Source organism: Filicampus tigris, chromosome 2 (genome assembly GCF_054856515.1).
Source record: "Filicampus tigris isolate MCC_2025a chromosome 2, RoL_Ftig_1.0, whole genome shotgun sequence".
Taxonomy (NCBI): Eukaryota; Metazoa; Chordata; class Actinopteri; order Syngnathiformes; family Syngnathidae; genus Filicampus; species Filicampus tigris.
This window is the reverse complement of record NC_141218.1, coordinates 14194010-14214389: the sequence shown is the minus strand read 5'-3', so window position 1 is coordinate 14214389 and position 20380 is coordinate 14194010. Positions and strand designations below refer to the sequence as shown.

Genomic DNA, 20380 nt, shown 5'->3' with positions numbered 1-20380 from the left:
TTCAGAATGTTAGGTCTCACACAGCGGACACACAACTCTACTGATCAATGTCCCCAAATGACTTCAGTTCAATTAACGCGTTGTGTCACTCGCTAAAGCAAATTAACAACTGGATGAACCAAAATTTCATTCAGCTAAAACAAAACTGAGGTACCGGTAACTGTTTTTGGCATAAAGAAAAGAGGGTTGTTAGTAAACCCTTGGAATCACTGTCTCTAAAAACCGAAGACCAAGTCAGAAATCTTGGCGCGCTGATGGACTCTGACCTGACCTTTAGCAGTCATATCAAATCAATCACTAAAACAGCCTTTTACCAGTGTGAAAAACATATCCAGACTGAAGAGTTGCATGCTCCAAGCATATCAGGAGAAACATATCCATGCTCTTATTTCCAATTGACTTGATTATTTTAACGGTTTCTTACTGGACTCCCTTAAAAGAGCAACAATCAGCTGCAGCTAAGTCAGAATGCTGCAGCTCCGGTTCTGACCACAACAAAGAGATCAGATCATATTACTTCAGTCCTAAAGGCTTTACATTGGCTAACAGTCAGCTGTAGAATAGATTTTAAAATTCGGCTACTTGTCTTATTACTTGTCTTTTCACAGTCCAGCCATTCAATCCCAGGAACTTATTGATAATTTTTTTCAAACGTTAGGGCGTAAAAGAGGGTCTAAAAATTTCTGGCAGTGGATGATTAAAAAAAAAAAAAAAAAAAACTGTCAGCCACTACTTTATGGGCAGGAGAGTTACCACAAAAGCCATGATAATCATGACTATTTATCACTTGCTGACCTGGGAGGCCAGTTTGTTATCTGAAAGGAGATCCTGACTTCTCGTGTGGTTTCTTCCTTGAGCTAACCAGGCTTAGGTCACTTCTATTACTTCCACTTGGATTACAAACAAGTTCAGCTATAGAGAAAAAGCAGTCAAGCATGTCTCCTCTTTTCAAGTCCCCTTTCTCCAGTGCTTCAAGATATTATTTCCATTCAGCCCTGCACTTACAAATGCTAGTTTTCCAAAACGAAGGTAATTCCAAATGTTTTCACGAGTGTTGAAATTCAAGATTTTTAACACGAGATGAGTTCGATATACTGTATTTGTACGGCCTGCTGAAATAGTGAGTTGGCAGTGGAGCGTTAGAAGAGTATTGTCAAAGAGTGATGCACGCACTTACCAAATACAGTTCTTGCTGGCACTGATTCTCTATTCAACCAGAAAGACACTTGGGAGAGGATGACGGTCATGATGCATGGGAGGTACGTCTGGATGACAAAATAGCCAATCTTCCTCTTCAGATGGAAATGAGCTGTCATCACGGTATATTCACCTGAGCGGAAGCAAAGGTCAGTTCAAAGCATCGCAACTGCTGCTGCAGATTTGGATCAGAATGGGAAATATGAATAAATGATGATCGATGTTGCAAGAACAGATTGTAAGCAAATACAATGAAGTGAAATCCATCTGTCTTCAGATCCTCTGCTGGAAAGTTGTACTGCGTGGGGACAACCGGACATACACACATGTGCTTGTGACCACATATGTGCCAGTATGAACCTGTAAGTGTACTCAATGTCATTAAAGGGGAAATCCCACTCGTTGAAACATGGCATTCTGATTAATATTGCGTTTGTGGAATATGAGTTAAGCAGCAAAATCCACCTCTTTTTAGTCTTCTCAGGGGGCGGCCATTTTGTCTGTCGACTAAAAATGACATCACAACTGCTCACGGCTCAGGTAACGACCAAGCACGGCTCAGTTTCAGAAAACAGGTCAGCTAGGATTGGTCATTACCTGAGCCCTGAGCAGTTGTGATGTCATTTTCAGTCGACAGAAGTAACAAAATGGACGCCCCCAGAGATGGCTAAAAACGGGTGGATTAACTCTTACTCCACAAACGCAATATTAATCAGAATGCCTTGTTTCAACTAGTGGGCTTGCATAGAACATAGTCTTGAAAAAAATATGTTTGGGTTGACTTCCCCTTTAAAGTCAGCCTCGGTTGACTCTGATTATTTTAAAAAATGCAGACGTAAATACTGTAATTTACCCAATGAAGGGTTAATATTGACGACGAGATTTCAAAGAGCATATTACTGAGCATTTACAAAAAGTACAGGGATTCCTTCACTGTGTAAGAGCTGCAGTGTTCGGCAGCCCTTCTGAAAGAGAAGCCACGATTAGACATGAGAAGGAGATGTGTTACCCATGGCAACAGAAAAGAGAAACATAGCTCAATTGCTGCCATCTGAAATGAAGGCCTAGTTACGTACATGTTGCTTCTTGGCAGAGGAAAGTCCTTTCTAGACGCAGGAATGGGGAACTGGTGTAAATTCCAACAGCTAATCCCCTAAGATTTTTTGAATTGTCTTTTTATTACTACAAATATTATATAGGCGTTGTGTCGTCTACAAGATCATTTTCTCAGTTGCAGTACACACACTTGCGCTGTGGAATTTAGAGGTATTGAGTGCACTTGCGGTATCCCATCTAGCTATATATCTTGTGTAATTTAATTTGCATGCCAGCATCGATGCCTCTGTGGTAGATGGGGGAGGAAGCAGGCGTGTGCGTGTGGAAAGAATCAAAAGGATGTGCTGAATTTTCTCAGGAGAACCCTGTGATCGCTTGTTGAGAGGGAAGATAATAATTAGAGGATCCCACAGATGTCGGAGACAAGATCTCATGTTCACGTCTTGCAGAAATAGCTCACACACATGACACAGAGAGACGGAGGTGCCCCCCTCCTTCCCCTTCACAGCCTGTGGTGCACCCACCTTTGGACAAACCATTTCAACATCTCATTATGGCTTGAGCGATCATCATCAGGGGGTAAGAAACAGTGTGGTGAAGATATTTTTTTAAATGATGACTTTAAATGAATTTCCTCGCATATATCAGATAGCCTCCGTGGTGGCAAATACTGTAAATGCCCGTCGAACACAAATCATTCCTATACTCTTAAAACTGAGTTAAAAGTAACCCATATTCAGGGAAATAGATAACCCAGTGCTGGGTTCAAAAGGGACTGAGACTTTGCTGGGTTATTTTCCAGCCCAGTGGTTTGAGGATTTGATCAAGCACGTCGGTACGAATATTACCAACATTTTCTAGGAAAAAGTAGCTTTCCGCTGTCAGGGGTCATACAGCAAGTCACTCACATGATATGTTTGGCACAGTTTTCACACTGGATGCCCTTAAGCCACACATTTTTATCCTCGCTTGGGACCAGCAGTGGCTGCACTGATATAGCGTACAGCAGGGGTCTTCAATCCAGTTCCTCGAGGGCTGGCGTCCTGCCTCTTCTCCCCCAAAATTGAGTGATTTTGTACAAAACAACCCAGAAGATTTGGTCAAATTGACCCAAGTAGCAGGTCGGTCCAAATTGTAGTAATTGCAGGCTGAAACTACTGCTAAACAAAACCATCTCCCCAATGATCCATCTTGGGCCTTAAAGCATATCCATTTACAAAGACTGTTACCATAGCAACCTGGCCTTGGAAGGAAAATGGGCACCGTCTCAAGGTGGTATAATTCCACATTTGCCAACTTCTCAGGCCGCACTTTTGGCAAACTCTCCACGGCATTTACGCCCTCCGTCATCCGAGCTAATGTTTAATGGCTGTGTTTTGATCACCTGTGCTACCCTGAATCTGTGCCCTGCTCCAGCTAGTTCTCCCTGTTAAAAGTGAATACTCTAAACCAGTGATACCCAACCACTGCGCTGCAGCACATTGGTGTACTGTGAAAAATCATGAGCGCCGCAGGAAATTATTCCGTTGCATTTACTATTTTTTTGTTTACTTCAAATGATGTATCTTATTAATTTTGCTTGAGTTTGTTCTAATATAAACTATGTGCCTTTGCTCACTAAAGGTTGGGGAACACTGCCCTAGACCACCCACACCAACCACTCCCACCAGGAGAAAACACGGTTTCCCCGTTCCTGGGAGAAGTGCTTTACTCTAGTTCGTCAGAGTCTACAGATCATACGCTGTGTGTCACTCTGTACGCTCTTCTTGCACGTAATATAACTCCATAAAAGCAATTTGATTGACTAAACCTTGATCGAAAATTGCCACAACCATTTACAAAGAGCATGGCTTTCATTCTGCACAAGCTATTTGGTCTCAGTTGTCTTGGAATTTTTTTTTTGTGTTTTTTTTTTTTTTTGTAGAAAAAAATGAATGCCAGAATTTTAAATAATCATGATGGTCCCAACAATTTTTTTTTTTTTTTAATCAGTGACGCAAGTAAACATTTCTATATATACATATATATATATATATATATATTTTTTTTTTTTTCACTGATTCCAAATCTGCCCTCATTTTTTCTCAAGCACATCAGGTTTTCGTAATGTGCAATTTTGTATACAGAGGTGGTCATTTTACTACCTTTAGCTGGTTCGTCATCCGTCAGCGGCCAAGGTAGCCATCCATCATTCGTCAGTTCGTATTTTTCAAGCCGAACCGAATATTAATCATCAGTTCGTCAGTTAAGTCCATCCCTCCCAACCACGCCCGAAAAAAAAAAGGCAAAAAAACAGGCCTCAATCAGTGACTGACTGATGGACCATCACTGACGGACGCGGTTAGTGACGATTACTTGACAGAAGAAAATCCACTTCCGTCAGTGCTTAGTCCGTCATTAAAAAAAAAAATCCTTTCATTCGTCAAACGGGCGTCCATCAGTCTGACGGAATGACCACCTTTGGTTATATTCATTCATTCATTATCCATACCGCTTATCCTCACAAGGGTCGCGGGCGTGCTGGAGCCTATTAGCCTTTAGTAATATTTATGAATTAAGAGTTACGTTTAGCAACAGGTGGAATTTTTTTCTGAAATATCATTGCTCTAAATTACAACACATGGTAAAATCCATAGTGTGAAAAGCTTAAAGTCAAACTTAAAAACAACAAAAAAATGTCAAAAATAAATTTAGGGACACATAAAGCCATCTCTGATTAAAATTTGCTGTTGACGCAGTGGGTTTTTTTTCTTAAGTAAAATGTAATACTTCCTTTATTTTTTTCTTGATTAAAATGTAATACTTCCACTCCTGTTCTCTTTTTAAGTATCAGTAAATCAAGACGATGAGGCAAAATAAACATCACCAAGACCCAGAAACTTTCACAACTCACATCCTTCTTTCTATTATTTATACCCTGAAATGTCAAGGTCTCTGTTAGCTGCATGAAACAGTGCGGATTAAATGACACGATTCCCATTCAGCTGGCTTCAGATGTGTCTTCTTCATGTAACGCATGCTGCGGCACCCAAGTGTACAGCATGCAAGTGCTTTAAAGTAACATGTAGGACATCAATGTGTGGTGAAATTGTACGAATTTTGCAAGCGCGTGACGCTATGTTCACATGTTTGTGCAAGATGTCCATCCCAGTGACGCCCGAGAGCACATTTGCTCGTGCCAAATGACCTACTTTGCAAGTACGCTACATTAAACCCTGACACACCACTAATGAATGATTCATTTAAAGTCAGCCAATCAGATAATGTAGAGCGACTAGTTAAACCAAAGAAACAGTCAGAGCCGGGCATTTTTCCTCCTATGAAGGCATCGTACACCACTTATCCTCGATAGGAGCGTTTAGTTCATGAAAGGAGAGTCGGAGTGAATGAAATGGATGCTGGGATTCCCTTGATAGTGAAAGGCAGTCACTGGGGAAATATATTATGCTGGGAACTGAAACAGTCACGAAAGTGAAGAGAGGTACCAGATTTAATTAAAAAAATGTTTATATATTATGAAACAAACCCCTGCCGTTAGTATTTCTCTCACGGCATCATGCATGGGTGTCATGTTTTTTTTTTGGGGGGGGGGGGGGGGGTGGATTGATGAAATGTAAGGACGGAAGCGATTTAAATGTAATGTAGATCAAGGATGGACGAGGTCGGAGGATGATTATTTTAATGAATAAGGACGGAGGGACAATGACGGAAGGGTACCCAGGTCGTGGACGGAGGATGGGGGACGGACCGGCAAATTAGGGATAACCCAACCTTGGCTCTGTCCTTTTTGGACCCAAAGCTGGGTTAGCTATTTCACCCAATTGATTATGACTCAGTTTAGTGTTGAATTCAAACAGGAAAACTCGCGAATATAAAACTTTACTTCCGTCCCATAATGGGAATGGCAATGTATAACTCTCACATTAGCATTGTATTCATCTGGCCTTTTGTTCTTGGTTCCTATGAATAATGCAGTTCAGTTGAAGGCGGAAACAACCTCGCTGTCACTTATTATTGATGCACCTGTCCAAACAGTACAACTAGAGCAGTCATTCATAATCAAGTTTGCACTAACGGCATGGCTTTAAGACCATACAGATGTTCATTTGTTCGTCAGATATTTTGTTACCCGATTACACAGATTGAGAAATAAAGCCCTTTTCTTAATCCAAGATACAAAATGCCAAAAACTTTTAAAACACCGGACAGACAATAGGTGGGAGTACTGTAGCTTTCCTAGCAGGTAATCTACCTACAATAAGTGGTTGGCATGCCCATAGCTGGCTATTTTCAATGTATTCATCAACACTTCCTTGAAGCACCTAAAATTAATAAAGATAATTTCTATGAATACAAATCGAGAAGCCTAGGGCAGCACAGACAGTGATGCAAGATAAAGCCTATGAGGAGAAACTCCAAATAAATGAATAGGATACACAGCTGAGCCTTAATACACATTTGCAGGCTGACAACAAGCTGAAAACATGAAAGCAGCAGTGATCTCCCAGCACTGATGACTCTCCCTCGGTGTCATGCTGTTTCCGCAACGAAATAATACTGCTAAAATTAGATCAATGCTGTCTCGAGAATCACACACAGATTTAGACCTCTCATCTACTCCAGAACCTTCCTGATGAAATCAAACGGCGGATTGTAAAATGTTCAAATATAAGAATGGAATTAATGCAAATCTATTGTTTTCAAAATTTTTCACAGTATCACCCCACCTCAAAACTGAAATGTTTTTGCCACGGCATGGTTTTGTGCAGTCATTCATGTGCAATTCAGGCATCTGCACATGCAGCTTGTTTGATATGTTGCACCAGTATAAACATAACAGAATAGTGTAATTTGAAATGTACATGGAAATAGATGGTCGGAATAACCGGATCTAGGTACCAATATGAAATTGGGCATAGTGCAAACAACCCAAAAGAATTAGTTCATAGTAATTTTGTATTTTTCGTGCATATTCCAAGTAGTACGCTTTGCTGACAGTAAAGCTAGACTGTTCAACCAAAAATAATAGCCGAAAATAGCATATCCAGATCTGCGGTTGCCATGGTAATGGCAGTCAGTTTACCATTTAAATGTTACAATTTACATGTCTGGTTCAATTGAGGGGATGAACTACAGCCTTCAAAGATAATGATTTTCAGAGCCAAATGAAAGTATTTATCGTATAAAAAAAAATATGGACAAATCGAAACTATGAAGATTAATTGCAATGGTCCCCGCATGCTCTACAGTACATTTTTTCATTCTGCGTTGTCAAACAGCCTCTATAAAGTAGTGTGGAGGACTATTGGGTGAAAAAAAAAACAATATAGTTGTGATGTTACAAGAAAAGAGTTATATTTTTAACAAGTCAAATTAAAATCCTCACATGAACCACAATATGAACTTTCTGTCACTGTTACTTAATTCAAGCCCCAGTTTATGTGCACTCCAAATTGTTCTCCTTATCGTTGGGAATTTTTTCGGACACTAGAATATGACTCTAAAATCATTGATAGGCACAGCAGCCATCATTTTCTCCCCTGTGAGCATCCCTTTCTGTCACAACCGGCAGATGTACTTCCTTGGTTTTAATCCAGTACTACATCATTCTTCTGTTTCTATGGCTATTTATTTATCCCACCCCCAACTCCTTTGCACACACGCAAGCACACCCAGAAAGGAACAGCAACTAGACTGCATCTAAAGGTCTGCCCATTTTCATTCTCCATGGGGAGCTTTGGTAAAGTGGAAAGGCTTGTAGGAGCAGCAGCACACCTGTCATTCTGCTTTTGGTTTTCTGGTCCATGCTAAATGCAAATTAACGCTACAGTGGCACCTTCTTGTTTCATTCTTTCCCTGAGCATGCTTGTATCTCAAATCGTCTTTCCCCATTGAAATTTATAGAGATGCCATTAACCCCCCGTCCCAAAAAATAAATAAATAAAAAGGTTGCTTATTAAAGGAAAAATGGCATTCTTATGTATTATTTTAGAAAACAATCCAACTTTATTTATAGAGCGCATTTGACAAGAATATACTGTATGCCTGTTGGTTATGTTATATTATCTGTCTAAATGTGATGCTCGACTGTGTTCAAATACCTGTTGGTTCTAAAACCACCATTAGGGATGCTAACTGTTAGCATGCCAATGGTATTTTTCATAATAGCATTAAGCTAGCAGCGCCTGCTGTTAAGGCATCATTGTTAGCTTGTTTTATTTCAATACACAATGTGTAATTCTCTTCATTTCATGTTTTCTTTTTTTTTTTATGAAATGTTCATTATTTGCCAAACTGCTGCCTATTGTAAATTGAGTTGAAATGCGTTTACTGTCACCATACAGGTCTCATATCACAAGTTTGTGCTTGCCAAAACATTGTTCGTATCATGAAATATTTGTAAGTCGGGACCCTTATAATCTTGAAGAGGAAGTCTTTTTTTTCAAGAATATGTTCTATGCAAGCCCACTTGTTGCAACAGGGAATTCTGATAAATATTGCGTTTGTGGAATGAGTGTTAATCCACTCGTTTTTAGCAATCTCTGGGGGCGGCCATTTTGTCTTCTGTCAACTGAAAATGACATCACAACTGCTCACAACGACAAATCACGGCTCAGATTCAGAAAACAGGTCAGCCGCGACTGGTCGTTGTGAGCAGTTGTGATGTCATTTTCAGTCAACAGAAAACAAAATGGGCGCCCCCAGAGTTGGCTAAAAACGAGTGCATTTTGCTGCTTAACTTGTATTCCACAAACACAAAATTAATCAGAATGCCGTGTTTCAACTAGTGGGCCTGCTGGGAACATATTCTTGAAAAAAATATGTTTGGTTGACTTCCGCTTTAAAGCACTGGTGTATTAATAATGGAGTCAAACATTTTGAATTGCAGTCAGTGAATTGTGGCAATTGCCCTGCGACTGGCTGGCGACCAGTTCGGGGTGTAGTCTGCCTTCGCCCATTGACGGCTGGGATAGGCTGCAGCAACTCCCCGCGACCCTGTATAGGATAAGCGGTTTGGAAGATGGCATGACATGACTTGTGACAATGTCTTACGTACAACATTGAACAAATTATTCATCTCACGTTTTCAAGTAAAAAGACAGTAAAATCAAATGATTTACGGTAATAAATTACCAAGCTATAGTTGCCAACGGTAACTTGGAGTTCACCAAGACAAGCACAAAACCACAGCTTGAAATTCTCACTGAAACTGTTTGAAGGTGATTCATTTGTCTCTGCCGCACCTGCAATTTAGGCTACTGAAAATCAATAAATGAGCATCCGCACTGATGTTAAACAGCAATGGTGAAGAAAGTTTTACTTTGAATGTGGAGGATGGGTCAATGTGAGGTGAAGAAAATGAGATTGGCTTTAATTGATTTTGTTCCCTTCAACTTTGCCTCATCTGAGTACGTACTTACCTGTACTTGATTTAATAGTCTCCTGCCCCGCCGTTTGTCCTAGTAAGTCATACTGATTCAGACGTGAGCTTTCTCCTTCCACTACTACAGAATCAGAGGCATTCAGAGTCCAAGCGTAAGTCACTTCTGAGATTGTGTAGGCATCTAAAGAAAAAAAAAAACACCACAGAAAATGAATATAGGACAGCGACAACATTTGATAATTTTCCAGAAATAAAACAAGAGATTGAAATGACAAATCCCTCTGTTTGCAAGCAGAAAGGATGCATGAACATTTTAGAAATCAAACAAAGGACTATAAAACGGTATTGGTAGTCCTCCTTGACTATATTCAGTGTAGCAAAATGATTTCACTTTTTTTTACAAAAACGTGCGACATATGTCCCTGCCATGGCTGCGTGATACAATATGATTGTTGACAACAAAATAACTGAAGAAGAATGGAATACACAGCAAAAAGTCAACAATAATACTGTACTTGGCTCATCTGAAGCACAAGCCTTTTTTGTGACAAATAGGATTGGCTCCCTTTATGTGTGTCACCACAGTCATCACTTGTTCAAACTTTTACAAGTGAGTATCCAGACTAACTTTACTATTAACAGCGGGCAACTTTGTTTTAGTGAGCAGGTGCGGGGAGTGGAAAAATGAAAAAAAACATTTAACCTCCTTTAATTCCAATGAGTACTACCATCACTTGTGTTACTCACAGCTGCCAAATTTAAGCGGGCAGGAGTGGAAGTCCATGGGGAAATCCTCCAGATGCATCGGGCACTCTGCATGCACGGTTAACCTGCATTCAATTTGCAGACAATTACACTTGGAAAATACATTAAAAAAATATCAACAGAAGTTAGGCATCTTTCAAAAACCCACCTAACCACAAATCTAACTCACACGTCTCATGCACTATTCAAGACACTTCCCGTCTGTAATGTCTTGAGACAGAAATAATTCATCTGAGCTGTAATCAGTGCAGCAGAATAAACACGTCGCTGCGGGCACCATAAAATCAAAATATGTTGGGATATTTTGATAAGGAAGTTCACTGTATACAATTAAGGTGCATGTCTTTAAACATTTACAGTACAAGTAATCCCTTGTTTATCACAGGGGGTGCATTCCAGACTACCCACAAGATAGACAAAATCAGTGAAGTAGTGAACAAATATTTATTATTCATAGGCTATATATTTTAAAGCTTCAAGCATATAATACCAAAATAAAGGCATGTGAGGTGCGTTTTTTACTTTTGTTCACTTGGGGTCGCAGTGTTCTACAGTACGTTATCCGTGACTGTGACTGAATGCATGTGATCTTAAAAGGTGGGGCCTGGTGTTTTGACGGAGTTTGGAGTCAGCGAATGAAAGTTTAGAGTTTGGCTAGCAGTTAACTGGTTAAAGCTGGTCATGGACAGGTGCACGTGCGCTCAGCGTAAAAACCGGCGCATCTTGGTTTTCGTACCAGGACAAGTCTAGGTTAGCGTGTTTGGAAAATTTGGCACAACACACCGCACCATGCTGGGCATTTCGGATGCCCGAGGCTGTTTTCTTTAACAGAAAGTAAACTAGATATTAGACGAGACCTACGAACAGCTAAAAGCAGGTCTAAGTTGTGGCACAGGTGATGTAACGCAATTTTGGTGAATTTGACTGAGGCGCAGGCAGAGAAATTCTGAGGTCTGCAGACGTGTGTGGTGTGGATGACATCGTATTTCATTCCTAAATATGACAACAGCGGGCATCGAACCCTCTGAATCATTGTAGAAATCAAATCATTGAAAGCATTATCATTAGCATCCTCTTGATTATATTTATTACAACACCCCAGGTGTGCCGCGGCACAGCTTTGTGGGGGCTTGGGGGTAATTGATGTTAGAAATGGACACAAACGATTAGGGTGGAAGGCATTCTCCAAGTGCTCGCTTCACAGCAGTGATCTGTGACAGCCCTGGCCAACTTTATATCATCCACAAGTGGAGGTCTGCTTGCAGTTCCTTATAAACATACATGGCGTGCTTCGATCTTCTGCATGAACTCCAGCAACTAAGAGAAATGAGTGAGGCCGCCTTCATTGGCCAGGGAGTAAGTCAGCTGTGTTCACTCTCACAATGGCGCAAATGCCCCTTTCTAATTGTGTCAGTCTGCGAAAATCCCCAAAAAAGAAAACTCCACCCATGCGCACAGCTAGTTTGCACTAGACTTGCAATGGGCACTAAAATAAAGTCATCTGTGTTGAGTGAGGTGCCTTTATGGCGTGCTTCAATCTTATGCTTGTGTTTATTTTGTTGACTTTGTTCCATAAAACGACTGAAAGTGCACCGGTGGCTATGTCTATCCTGGGTCACGGGTGAAGGCGCTACAGTTTTGTAGCAATAGGCTATATTGAATTGGCCAACGATGTTTACTTTATCATAGACATTCAGTTGTGTAACATAAGGCAGTTGCAGTATTCACATTGCTCTTGAGCTTCTTTTATAAGGAGTGAAATGATCCCAAATTTTGGACATTCTGCAGTAAAAAGTCCACGTGGAAAAAAAAATCACTACAAATTCCTGCAATATAGCGAATAATACGTGATATGTTAAAATACGACGGGGGGAATCTGCGATACAGTGAAGCCGCAAAACTTGAGTGGCAATATAGCAAGAGATGACTATCTTTCTTCTTGACATTGATAAATGGATGCCAGGCGACAGAAGACCAGATACTTGACTGAAACTGTATCCTTTAGCAAGGTAAACTGCTTCCATTCCCTGGTGATAATCTGCTGAGCTCTATCTGTGTTCAAACACAGTATATGTATTGAGAAATGATGGCTTTTAGAGTTATTGATTACAAAATGTAAGTACCGGGGCGCGAGCGTATCTTTCCTAAAATGATTAATCACAGCACATTGATTAAAGCTGTATCACAGTCAGATGAATTTATCTGACCAAAAAATTACCTCATCGTGTACAACAACGTCCCGTCATCTTTGATCCTCAGCAATTTATTCGGCATGGTCATGTTATGAGCCACAGACTTTTTCCCATTATGGAAGAAAGTGTCAGGGGTCCAGATTTTGCTCGCCATCAGGTTGTTGAGAGGCAAAACATTCATTGGTCCATGAAATTTCAATCTCTCATCCTTCCAGGCTTGCCTGAAGAAAACATCGATGGTGTATTCCTGAGGGAAAGAGAAGTTGTTAGTGCAACTGTGTGTGTTTGTGTGTATAGCGAATACAACAGACTCCCATTCTTGGTATAGAAAAATGGGAACTAAAACACATTGTACTCTCCGCTGACATTTTTTATCGTACTCCACCTGACACGTTAAACCTGAGCACTGGGTGACTTTTCGGATTCGACAGTATTTGTTTGAGAGGTGAAGCCTGTGCTCTCCTTGTTCTTCACAGCTCACTGTATCAGTGTTTTTCCCAAGCTGACTGAGGCAGGGAGAAACCCATGACCCATAATCCTCTGTTGTCAAAAGAAAACACATATAACAGTGCAGAAAGCCCTGCACTATGAAATGTGTGTTAAAGTGTGTGTTCGACTGATTCACACTTAGACGGTGAAAGACAAAGATAAACCCCTGGCTATTTTTTCTCAAGTTTTTTTTCCCCACTGGATAAGCTATACGCTGAGGATGAAATCCTCCAATAAAATACACTGATGGAAAAATTTAATTCTGGCATTTTAAATGATCATGATGGTGGTTTTACATGACAGGTCAATGTACTAAAACCAACCACTTGGCCACGGCACATTAGTGATAATCAGGCGGGAGAAAGAAAATGATCCATTTTCATTTAATTGGCCCAAAAAATGCACTGGTCAACAAATGTTTTTTTTTTTTTTAATCAGAGATACAACCACATTTTTCTGGTGCTTTTTTTGTCCTATTTTTTTTATATAGCACATCAGATTTTCGTAACGATAATAACAATAATAATAATAATAACAATAATAATAATAATAATTTAAAAAAAAGAAAAAAAAACAGCAGGTATAATAAATTGTTGCCCCTGTATAATTTGTCTTTAACGTGGCTGATTCCATGTGTGAGGCCTGCTAGTCACGACTGGCTTTTTGTGTGTGCACGACTGAATTCTCATTTACATATCATTCAGAAAGAAGAGAATTGAACAGCCGCACTGTAACCGTTCAATCAACGGATCAATCACTTGGAAAATGGGTCCTCAACAATGGTCGGGACATTTATGATATGAGGTGGAGCGGGTCGCGTGTCTCAGAATGATAAGCAGGGAAAGCCCCGGATAAACAAAGGACTGGCAGGAATAACAAGAGGAGTTTCAATAATTCATAAGGTGATTATTGTCACATGAATAGACGAGGTGCTTAGAGAGGAACACTAGGCCCGCTTTAGTTCTGTGGCGTATGGGGTGTGCACCGCCAACATCATGATGTAATAAAGGAGGCTACGTACATATTGTGTTATAAGAACGCTCATTAAACATTAAAAATATATCTGCTCTCACCATGTCTGTGTCTGAAACAGGTCCAAAACTGGTGACGAAAATGTCCGTCTTCACCTCAGTGACCCTGTCTGGAAGGCACAGAATAGTTGATGTTCAATTGAGCAGCAAACTACTACAATTTAACACATACTGGGCTATCTTTTTTTTTTTTTTAACATATATTGGGTTATTTTTAACCAATCAGTTATAAGGACACAACAAAACACAACACCATCCACAAAATACAAACATGCCTAGTTCTACTCCTATAGAAATGATGAAGCCGCCAGTTATTCATTTCCATCGACCAAATCATCTTTCCAATAAACCATGAAAGAGGAAGTCAACCCAAACATATTTTTTTCAAGAATATGTTTTGTGCAAACCCACTAGTTGAAACAAGGCATTCTGATAAATATTGTGTTTGTGGAATATGAGTTACGTAACAAAATCCACCCATTTTTAGCCATCTCTGGGGGCGGCCATTTTGTCACCTCCTAAACCTAACCCCAGAGATGGCTAAAAATGGGTGGATTTATAAAGCTAAAACTAAATCATCTTTTCACAACCCCTCCAACCGCGACAACAATTTCTAGGGGCATCATACTCGTGGATCAACCGGGCATCAACCCACCAATTCAAGTAATATTGCGCTACTGCATCAGCACTGCAACATCACGTCCATTTGCTCCTTGCACACTCTGTCTCTTTCAATAATTACTGAAGCTCAATCTGACGCGCTCGCTCAATTTAAAAAGCTTTCCTTTCCCTTTTACTCGAACACTCGTACAATTTAAAGAGATCATTAGTCCAAGCTAAAGTGCTCTGGTACATCGCAAGGCTGGCAGTCGCCCCCATTGCTCCATGAAGACATATTACTGGCTGGCTTTCTTCTTGAAAAGTTATTTGAATTAAAAGGAAATGGACGGTAGCAGACTAACCGGTGTATCCCTTTTAGTTTGACACAATGCAAGGTACATTTATTGATGCAGACCTCAGCGTTATGAATCAAGTTCATATAAAAGATTTGATGTTTTGAGAACCCAACACTGGGATCCTTCATTAATGTTACTTGTGAAATATCATAGGCAACGAAAGCACTGATTGTTTTGTGTTGTTGATGGTCTGCATTTCTTGTTGAATGAGAATCTTCATCCATTACCTTTTCACATAGCTTGTCCTCCTTTGGTTATGGTGCTTATTTCAGATGACTTTTTATTTAGGTAAATATTTTAAACTTTTGTGCAATACATTTTACTTAAATCATTAAAATCAGTGTTTTACTTCCTTTAATTAAGTGCAGATTTAATGTTCAAACTGTGCATAATGTTAAAGGGGAAGTCAACCCAAACCTATAGTATTTTTTCTGAAGCTGAGCCGTGATTGGTCTTTACCTGAGCCCCGAGCAGGTGTGATGTCATTTTCAGTCGACAGACGTGACAAAATGGCCGCCCCCTGAGATGGCAAAAAAGGGGTGGATTTTGCTGCTTAATTCATATTCCACAAACGCAATATTAATCAGAATAACGTGTTTCAACTAGTAGGCCTGCTGGGAACATATTCTGGAAAAAAATGTGCTTGGGTTGATTTCCACTTTACAGTAACTTGTTAAAGGAATAAAATCTTTGTAGTCATTTTTTGATGAACACCTAGGCCTGGTCATGATGGTGGTACTTTGAGAGCTATAAAATTTCTGATGTGGCACTTGGTGTAAACGCTTTGAGAGCCACTGAGCAAAATGACTGTTTTCAGTTTTTCTAGGTCGCTTTGGTACATTTCTCAGATCAGAATTGAAATTTGCAAAACAGTAAGTGCATTCCTCGAAACAATTTGTATAAATTGCAAAACACCACGGTTCCCCTGAAAAGCCATTTTCTTCCTCAAAATCCGAAGTACATCACTCAAAAGTGAATATTTGTGTCACTGAACTTCTCAGTGCCATCAGAACGACAAGTCTTTGTGTCACTGTGTACGGATCGCACACTCAAATTGCTTAGTCATGTCAGCGTTACAGTATACACTGGAGGGATGTTCTGATGTAAACTGTCAATTAAGGTTTGTTGACAAATTCATTCTGTAATTGTTGAGAAAACATCTCATTGTGATGCAGAAAAAAAACAGCACGGCATAGCGCAAAGGAAAAAAAAGGAGAAATGTCAACACCTTCACCTGAAGTAAAGTGTACATACAACATTGTCATTGTTATAATTTGGGCTAATTTTGATGAAGGCGAGAGAAGCTGAATAGACTGAGGGGGTTCTTCAATGGGGTGACTACTACCAGTCACAATTTCCACATTTCTCTTTGTCCCTTTGCATGAAAAAAAGTCATCCTTGTGTATTTTGTTGAATTCAAGTCTAGATTTTTGTTCACAACAACACTTCGAAAAATGAGATAAAACCAACAGTACATCCTTGTTGCAGTGAACTTGGGACAGCACAAGCCCACTAGTGTAAGATATTTTACCCATAGTGCATTTAATGCCTGAGGATGACAGTGAAGTTATTTATAGGAACATGAGGACAATACCTAAAGTTCATTTCTTCAGCAAGAACAGGCAAACATGCTTTCTGTAAAATCCTAGTCCCTTGTACAGATGGGTGTGCTGAGCCGTGTCTTATTGGTCGGATGGAACCTGCCCCGTTTGTGAACCTTCCCAAATGTCAGAAAATGCTTCTTACGCATTTGGATTATTTGCATTCACCGAAAATACAATGCAGAAAGAAACTAACACCTTTCAGAATGTCCACATTGCTTATTTACACATGATTTCAACACGAAGAATAGCTGCTTGAATTCAATTGTCATCCACGCCTTGTGTTGGCACAGTATACACATAAAAAACTCCGCTGATAAGCACAAGTCTCCTAAATTGATATTGATTTCGAATAGTTTTAAAAATTGTGATTGTTGACACAAGAGGCGGTGGAACCAGGAGGTCACTGGGGGCACAGCCCCCACTTTTCAGTTTGTCTTTCACGCGCCCCTTTGCTTCCTTTATCACACATGTTTTCACACACTGGGTGGTGCCTATCTAAGCATATGTTGCTGTATATATATATATATATATATATATATATGTATAAATATATATACATATGTTCAGTAGCATAATTACATGTAGCAATTAAATATCATTCAAAACACACCCCTCACCATATGATAATTAGACAGGATAATTTTTCAGATTTATCTGATACATTTTTGAAAATTATTTCATTCAGAAATGCAAATAAACTTTCTTATATGAATTTTTATTGCACTGATTATGAATTCTGTAGCACATTAGGTTTTCATAATACTAATAATACTACTACTACTACTACTACTACTACTACTGATAATAATAATACAAATAATAATAATAATAACACAGGGTGACCTGACCTGTTTAGTGAAGCTGAGCCGTGATTGGTCGTCACCTGAGCCCTGGGCAGTTGTGATGTCATCTTCAGTCGACAAAAGTGACAAAATAGCCGACCCCCTGAGATGGCTAAAAAGGGGTGGATTTTGATGCCAAACTCATATTCCACAAACGCAATATTAATCAGAATGCCGTGTTTCAACTGGTGGGCCTGTTGGGAACATATTCTTGAAAAAAATATGTTTGTTTTTTTTTCCATATTCGCAATGTGGCCTCTTTGTGCCTTCGCGGATGCACAACCTACAGGTTACTTTTGTAGGATTGATATAGCTTTGTGGCGCACAGCGAACAAAACAGTTAGCCTCAGCATGACTATAAACCGAGTTAAGCTCACAGTCTCATCACTAGTGGTGATGTGTAGTGTTTCAGCATTTCGCTTTCAGCATGCTTGACATCAACGACAGCAACAGAAACCGATGCTCCGTCTTAAAGGTGTTGCATACTTGAAAACAACCGACAAGTGGTAAATAAGTGCAGTTTGATGATGCTTAAGTCTAAAGCGGTATGCTTTGTACACTAACAACCTGACATGTTGACATTGTATTGTTTTTTGATTTCATCCATCCGTGTGCATTTAGACCCACACTTGACTGCCGAAACGAGAACATTTTATTCTCTCCCTTGAAACCTCCCAGTTGCCCCAAGGGGGAAATGTGGGTTCTTCTTGAAACCCTCTGCCCTAGATTTCCCTCTTCTATCTTTATTATTAAGTCATAGTGTGGAATGGTTTGACTCATAAACAGTATGTTGTTTACTCTTAGGTGAGACAATAGAGTTCAATAACCAAACAACGGCCCCTGGTTTAATTTTAAATTGCAGCGCTGTCGCGGATTGCTTGTGATGAATCAATAAAATGCTATGTTTTGACACTGAAGATTATGAAAAAAAGATAAACAGCACAGTCAGATTTTAAAATGAGTACAAGTGTCAAGAATGAATATTTTGTCAAAGTAAGTGATGACGGAAGGAATAAATGATGGGTTCAATGAATGATTCATGTAGAGAATGGTAGTAAACAGAAGTGGTGATGCTCTTTTTATATTGCATTGTATTATACATGTGTTTATGAAGCAAACTCCAGTGGAGCGTTAACGAGCTTGTTCCCCACGGATGAGATGTGGGCATCTAATGTGTCTACAATGTGGAAATTCCATCTGAGGTTGCATGAAAGCCTTTTACTGTTTGATCAAGGGGGCTTTGCCTTTCCCAAACTGTTTAATATGATACGGATCTACGCACTAATGGCTCTTCTGTAAGAGATGTGAAGTAAAGGTGTGCAATTGATATCATTTTCTAACATGCTATGATTTACTGTACAGTTTAAAGCTCTAAGGGTGTAATCACACTCGCCTCTTTTCAGTTTTTCGACAAACATTATATACCGGGGTTCTCGGTTTATAATTGACTTGCGTTCAAAATGTGTTCGTAGAAGGGTTATAATATATGCAGGCCCACTAGTCTAAACATGGCGTTCTGATGAATGTTGCATTTGTGGAATATAAGTTAAACAGCAAAATCCATTTTTGTCCATGTCAGGGGGCGGCCATTTTGCCACTTGTTGTCCACTGAAAATGACATCATAGTTGCTCAGGGCTCAAGTAACGGCCAATCACGGCACAGCTTCAGAAAACAGGTGAGCCGTGATTGGTCATTAGCTGAGACCTGAGCAACCGTGATGTCATTTTCAGTCGACAAAAGTTACAAAATGGCCGCCCCCTGAAATGGTTAAAAACGGGGGGATTTTGCATCTTGACTCATTTTCTACAAGCGCAGTATTAATCAGAATGCCATGTTTAGACAAGTGAAGGCACATAGAACATATTGCAAAGAATTTTTGGGGGTTGATTTCCACTTTAATTCAGCTAGTTTTAATTAGTTTTAAAGTAGGCTTGCTAGTTTTAATTTAGTTTGTTTTTCATTAGTTCTAGCATTAGTTTTCTTTTTTAATATATGGAGTATTAGTTGAGTGTAACAACAACAAAAAAAGTCACTCGGTATTGTGTAGCAAACTAAAGTAAACTACAATTCTCAAACGACTGTTTGACCTTCCTTCTTCTGTATGGACAAACTGCAATACCAAAATAAATGCATTTAAAACAAACCTCGAAAGCTCATAAATGATAAATGGAGTGCACTTATATAGAGCTTTATAGTCACCATAGGCTGCCCAAAGCGCTTTACAAAGCCACGCATTCACCCATTCATATGCACATTCATACACCAATGGGAGGCTCATGTATGATATTGACAAAGATTAAATTGATATATTACTTGACAAAGATGAAAACGAAGGACATTTTCGCTATGTAGTTAGTTTTAGTTAATTTTGTTTTTTTTATAAAAGCATTTTCATTTATTCAGTTGTAGTTTTAGTTATTTCGTTAGGTTTCGTTATTACAATAACCTTGGTTCGTACACACAAGAAATGCTGGTGGGGAGTGGTGTGTCTTAACCCACTCACTAGATTGATTTTGAGCAGATTGGCTTACTTTTACCAAAGTTTGGGTTAAACATTTCGACCCAGCAAATTGGGCTGAATATTGGATTAGTAAAGAAGTCAATTTAATGTAACAATCTTACTTAGGACATGGGTATTGGAGTTTAAATTCTGGTCAGGGCAGAAGCCCCAAAAAAGGAAAAATGGGTGGGTTGTGTCAGGAAGGGCATCCGGTGTAAAAATGATGCCATGCATGTCACTTGCTGTGGTGACCCCGACAGGGGAAAGTTGCTTTTTCTTCTTCGACTGATTAATCGGACGGACAATTTAATCTGCCAGTATTAGCTCTTTTAAAATCGGAAAAACAAAAATCTGCAGATTTTT

The 20380-nt window shown here is 39.6% G+C and overlaps 1 protein-coding gene across 3 annotated transcripts in view; it reads right to left on the bottom strand.

Moving 5' to 3' along the window:
• The window catches only part of gabra2b (gamma-aminobutyric acid type A receptor subunit alpha2b), a 34011-nt gene that overhangs the window by 2997 nt on the left and 10634 nt on the right, over nucleotides 1–20380 (bottom strand). For all 3 annotated transcript variants that reach the window (XM_086055790.1, XM_086055808.1, XM_086055799.1), the window contains exons 4-8: nucleotides 14157–14224; nucleotides 12621–12841; nucleotides 10385–10467; nucleotides 9675–9818; nucleotides 1178–1330 (exon numbers count right to left, since the gene is read on the bottom strand). In XM_086055790.1, coding sequence (XP_085911916.1) covers nucleotides 1178–1330; nucleotides 9675–9818; nucleotides 10385–10467; nucleotides 12621–12841; nucleotides 14157–14224 — 669 coding nt within the window. The remainder of the gene's footprint in view (nucleotides 1–1177; nucleotides 1331–9674; nucleotides 9819–10384; nucleotides 10468–12620; nucleotides 12842–14156; nucleotides 14225–20380) is intronic.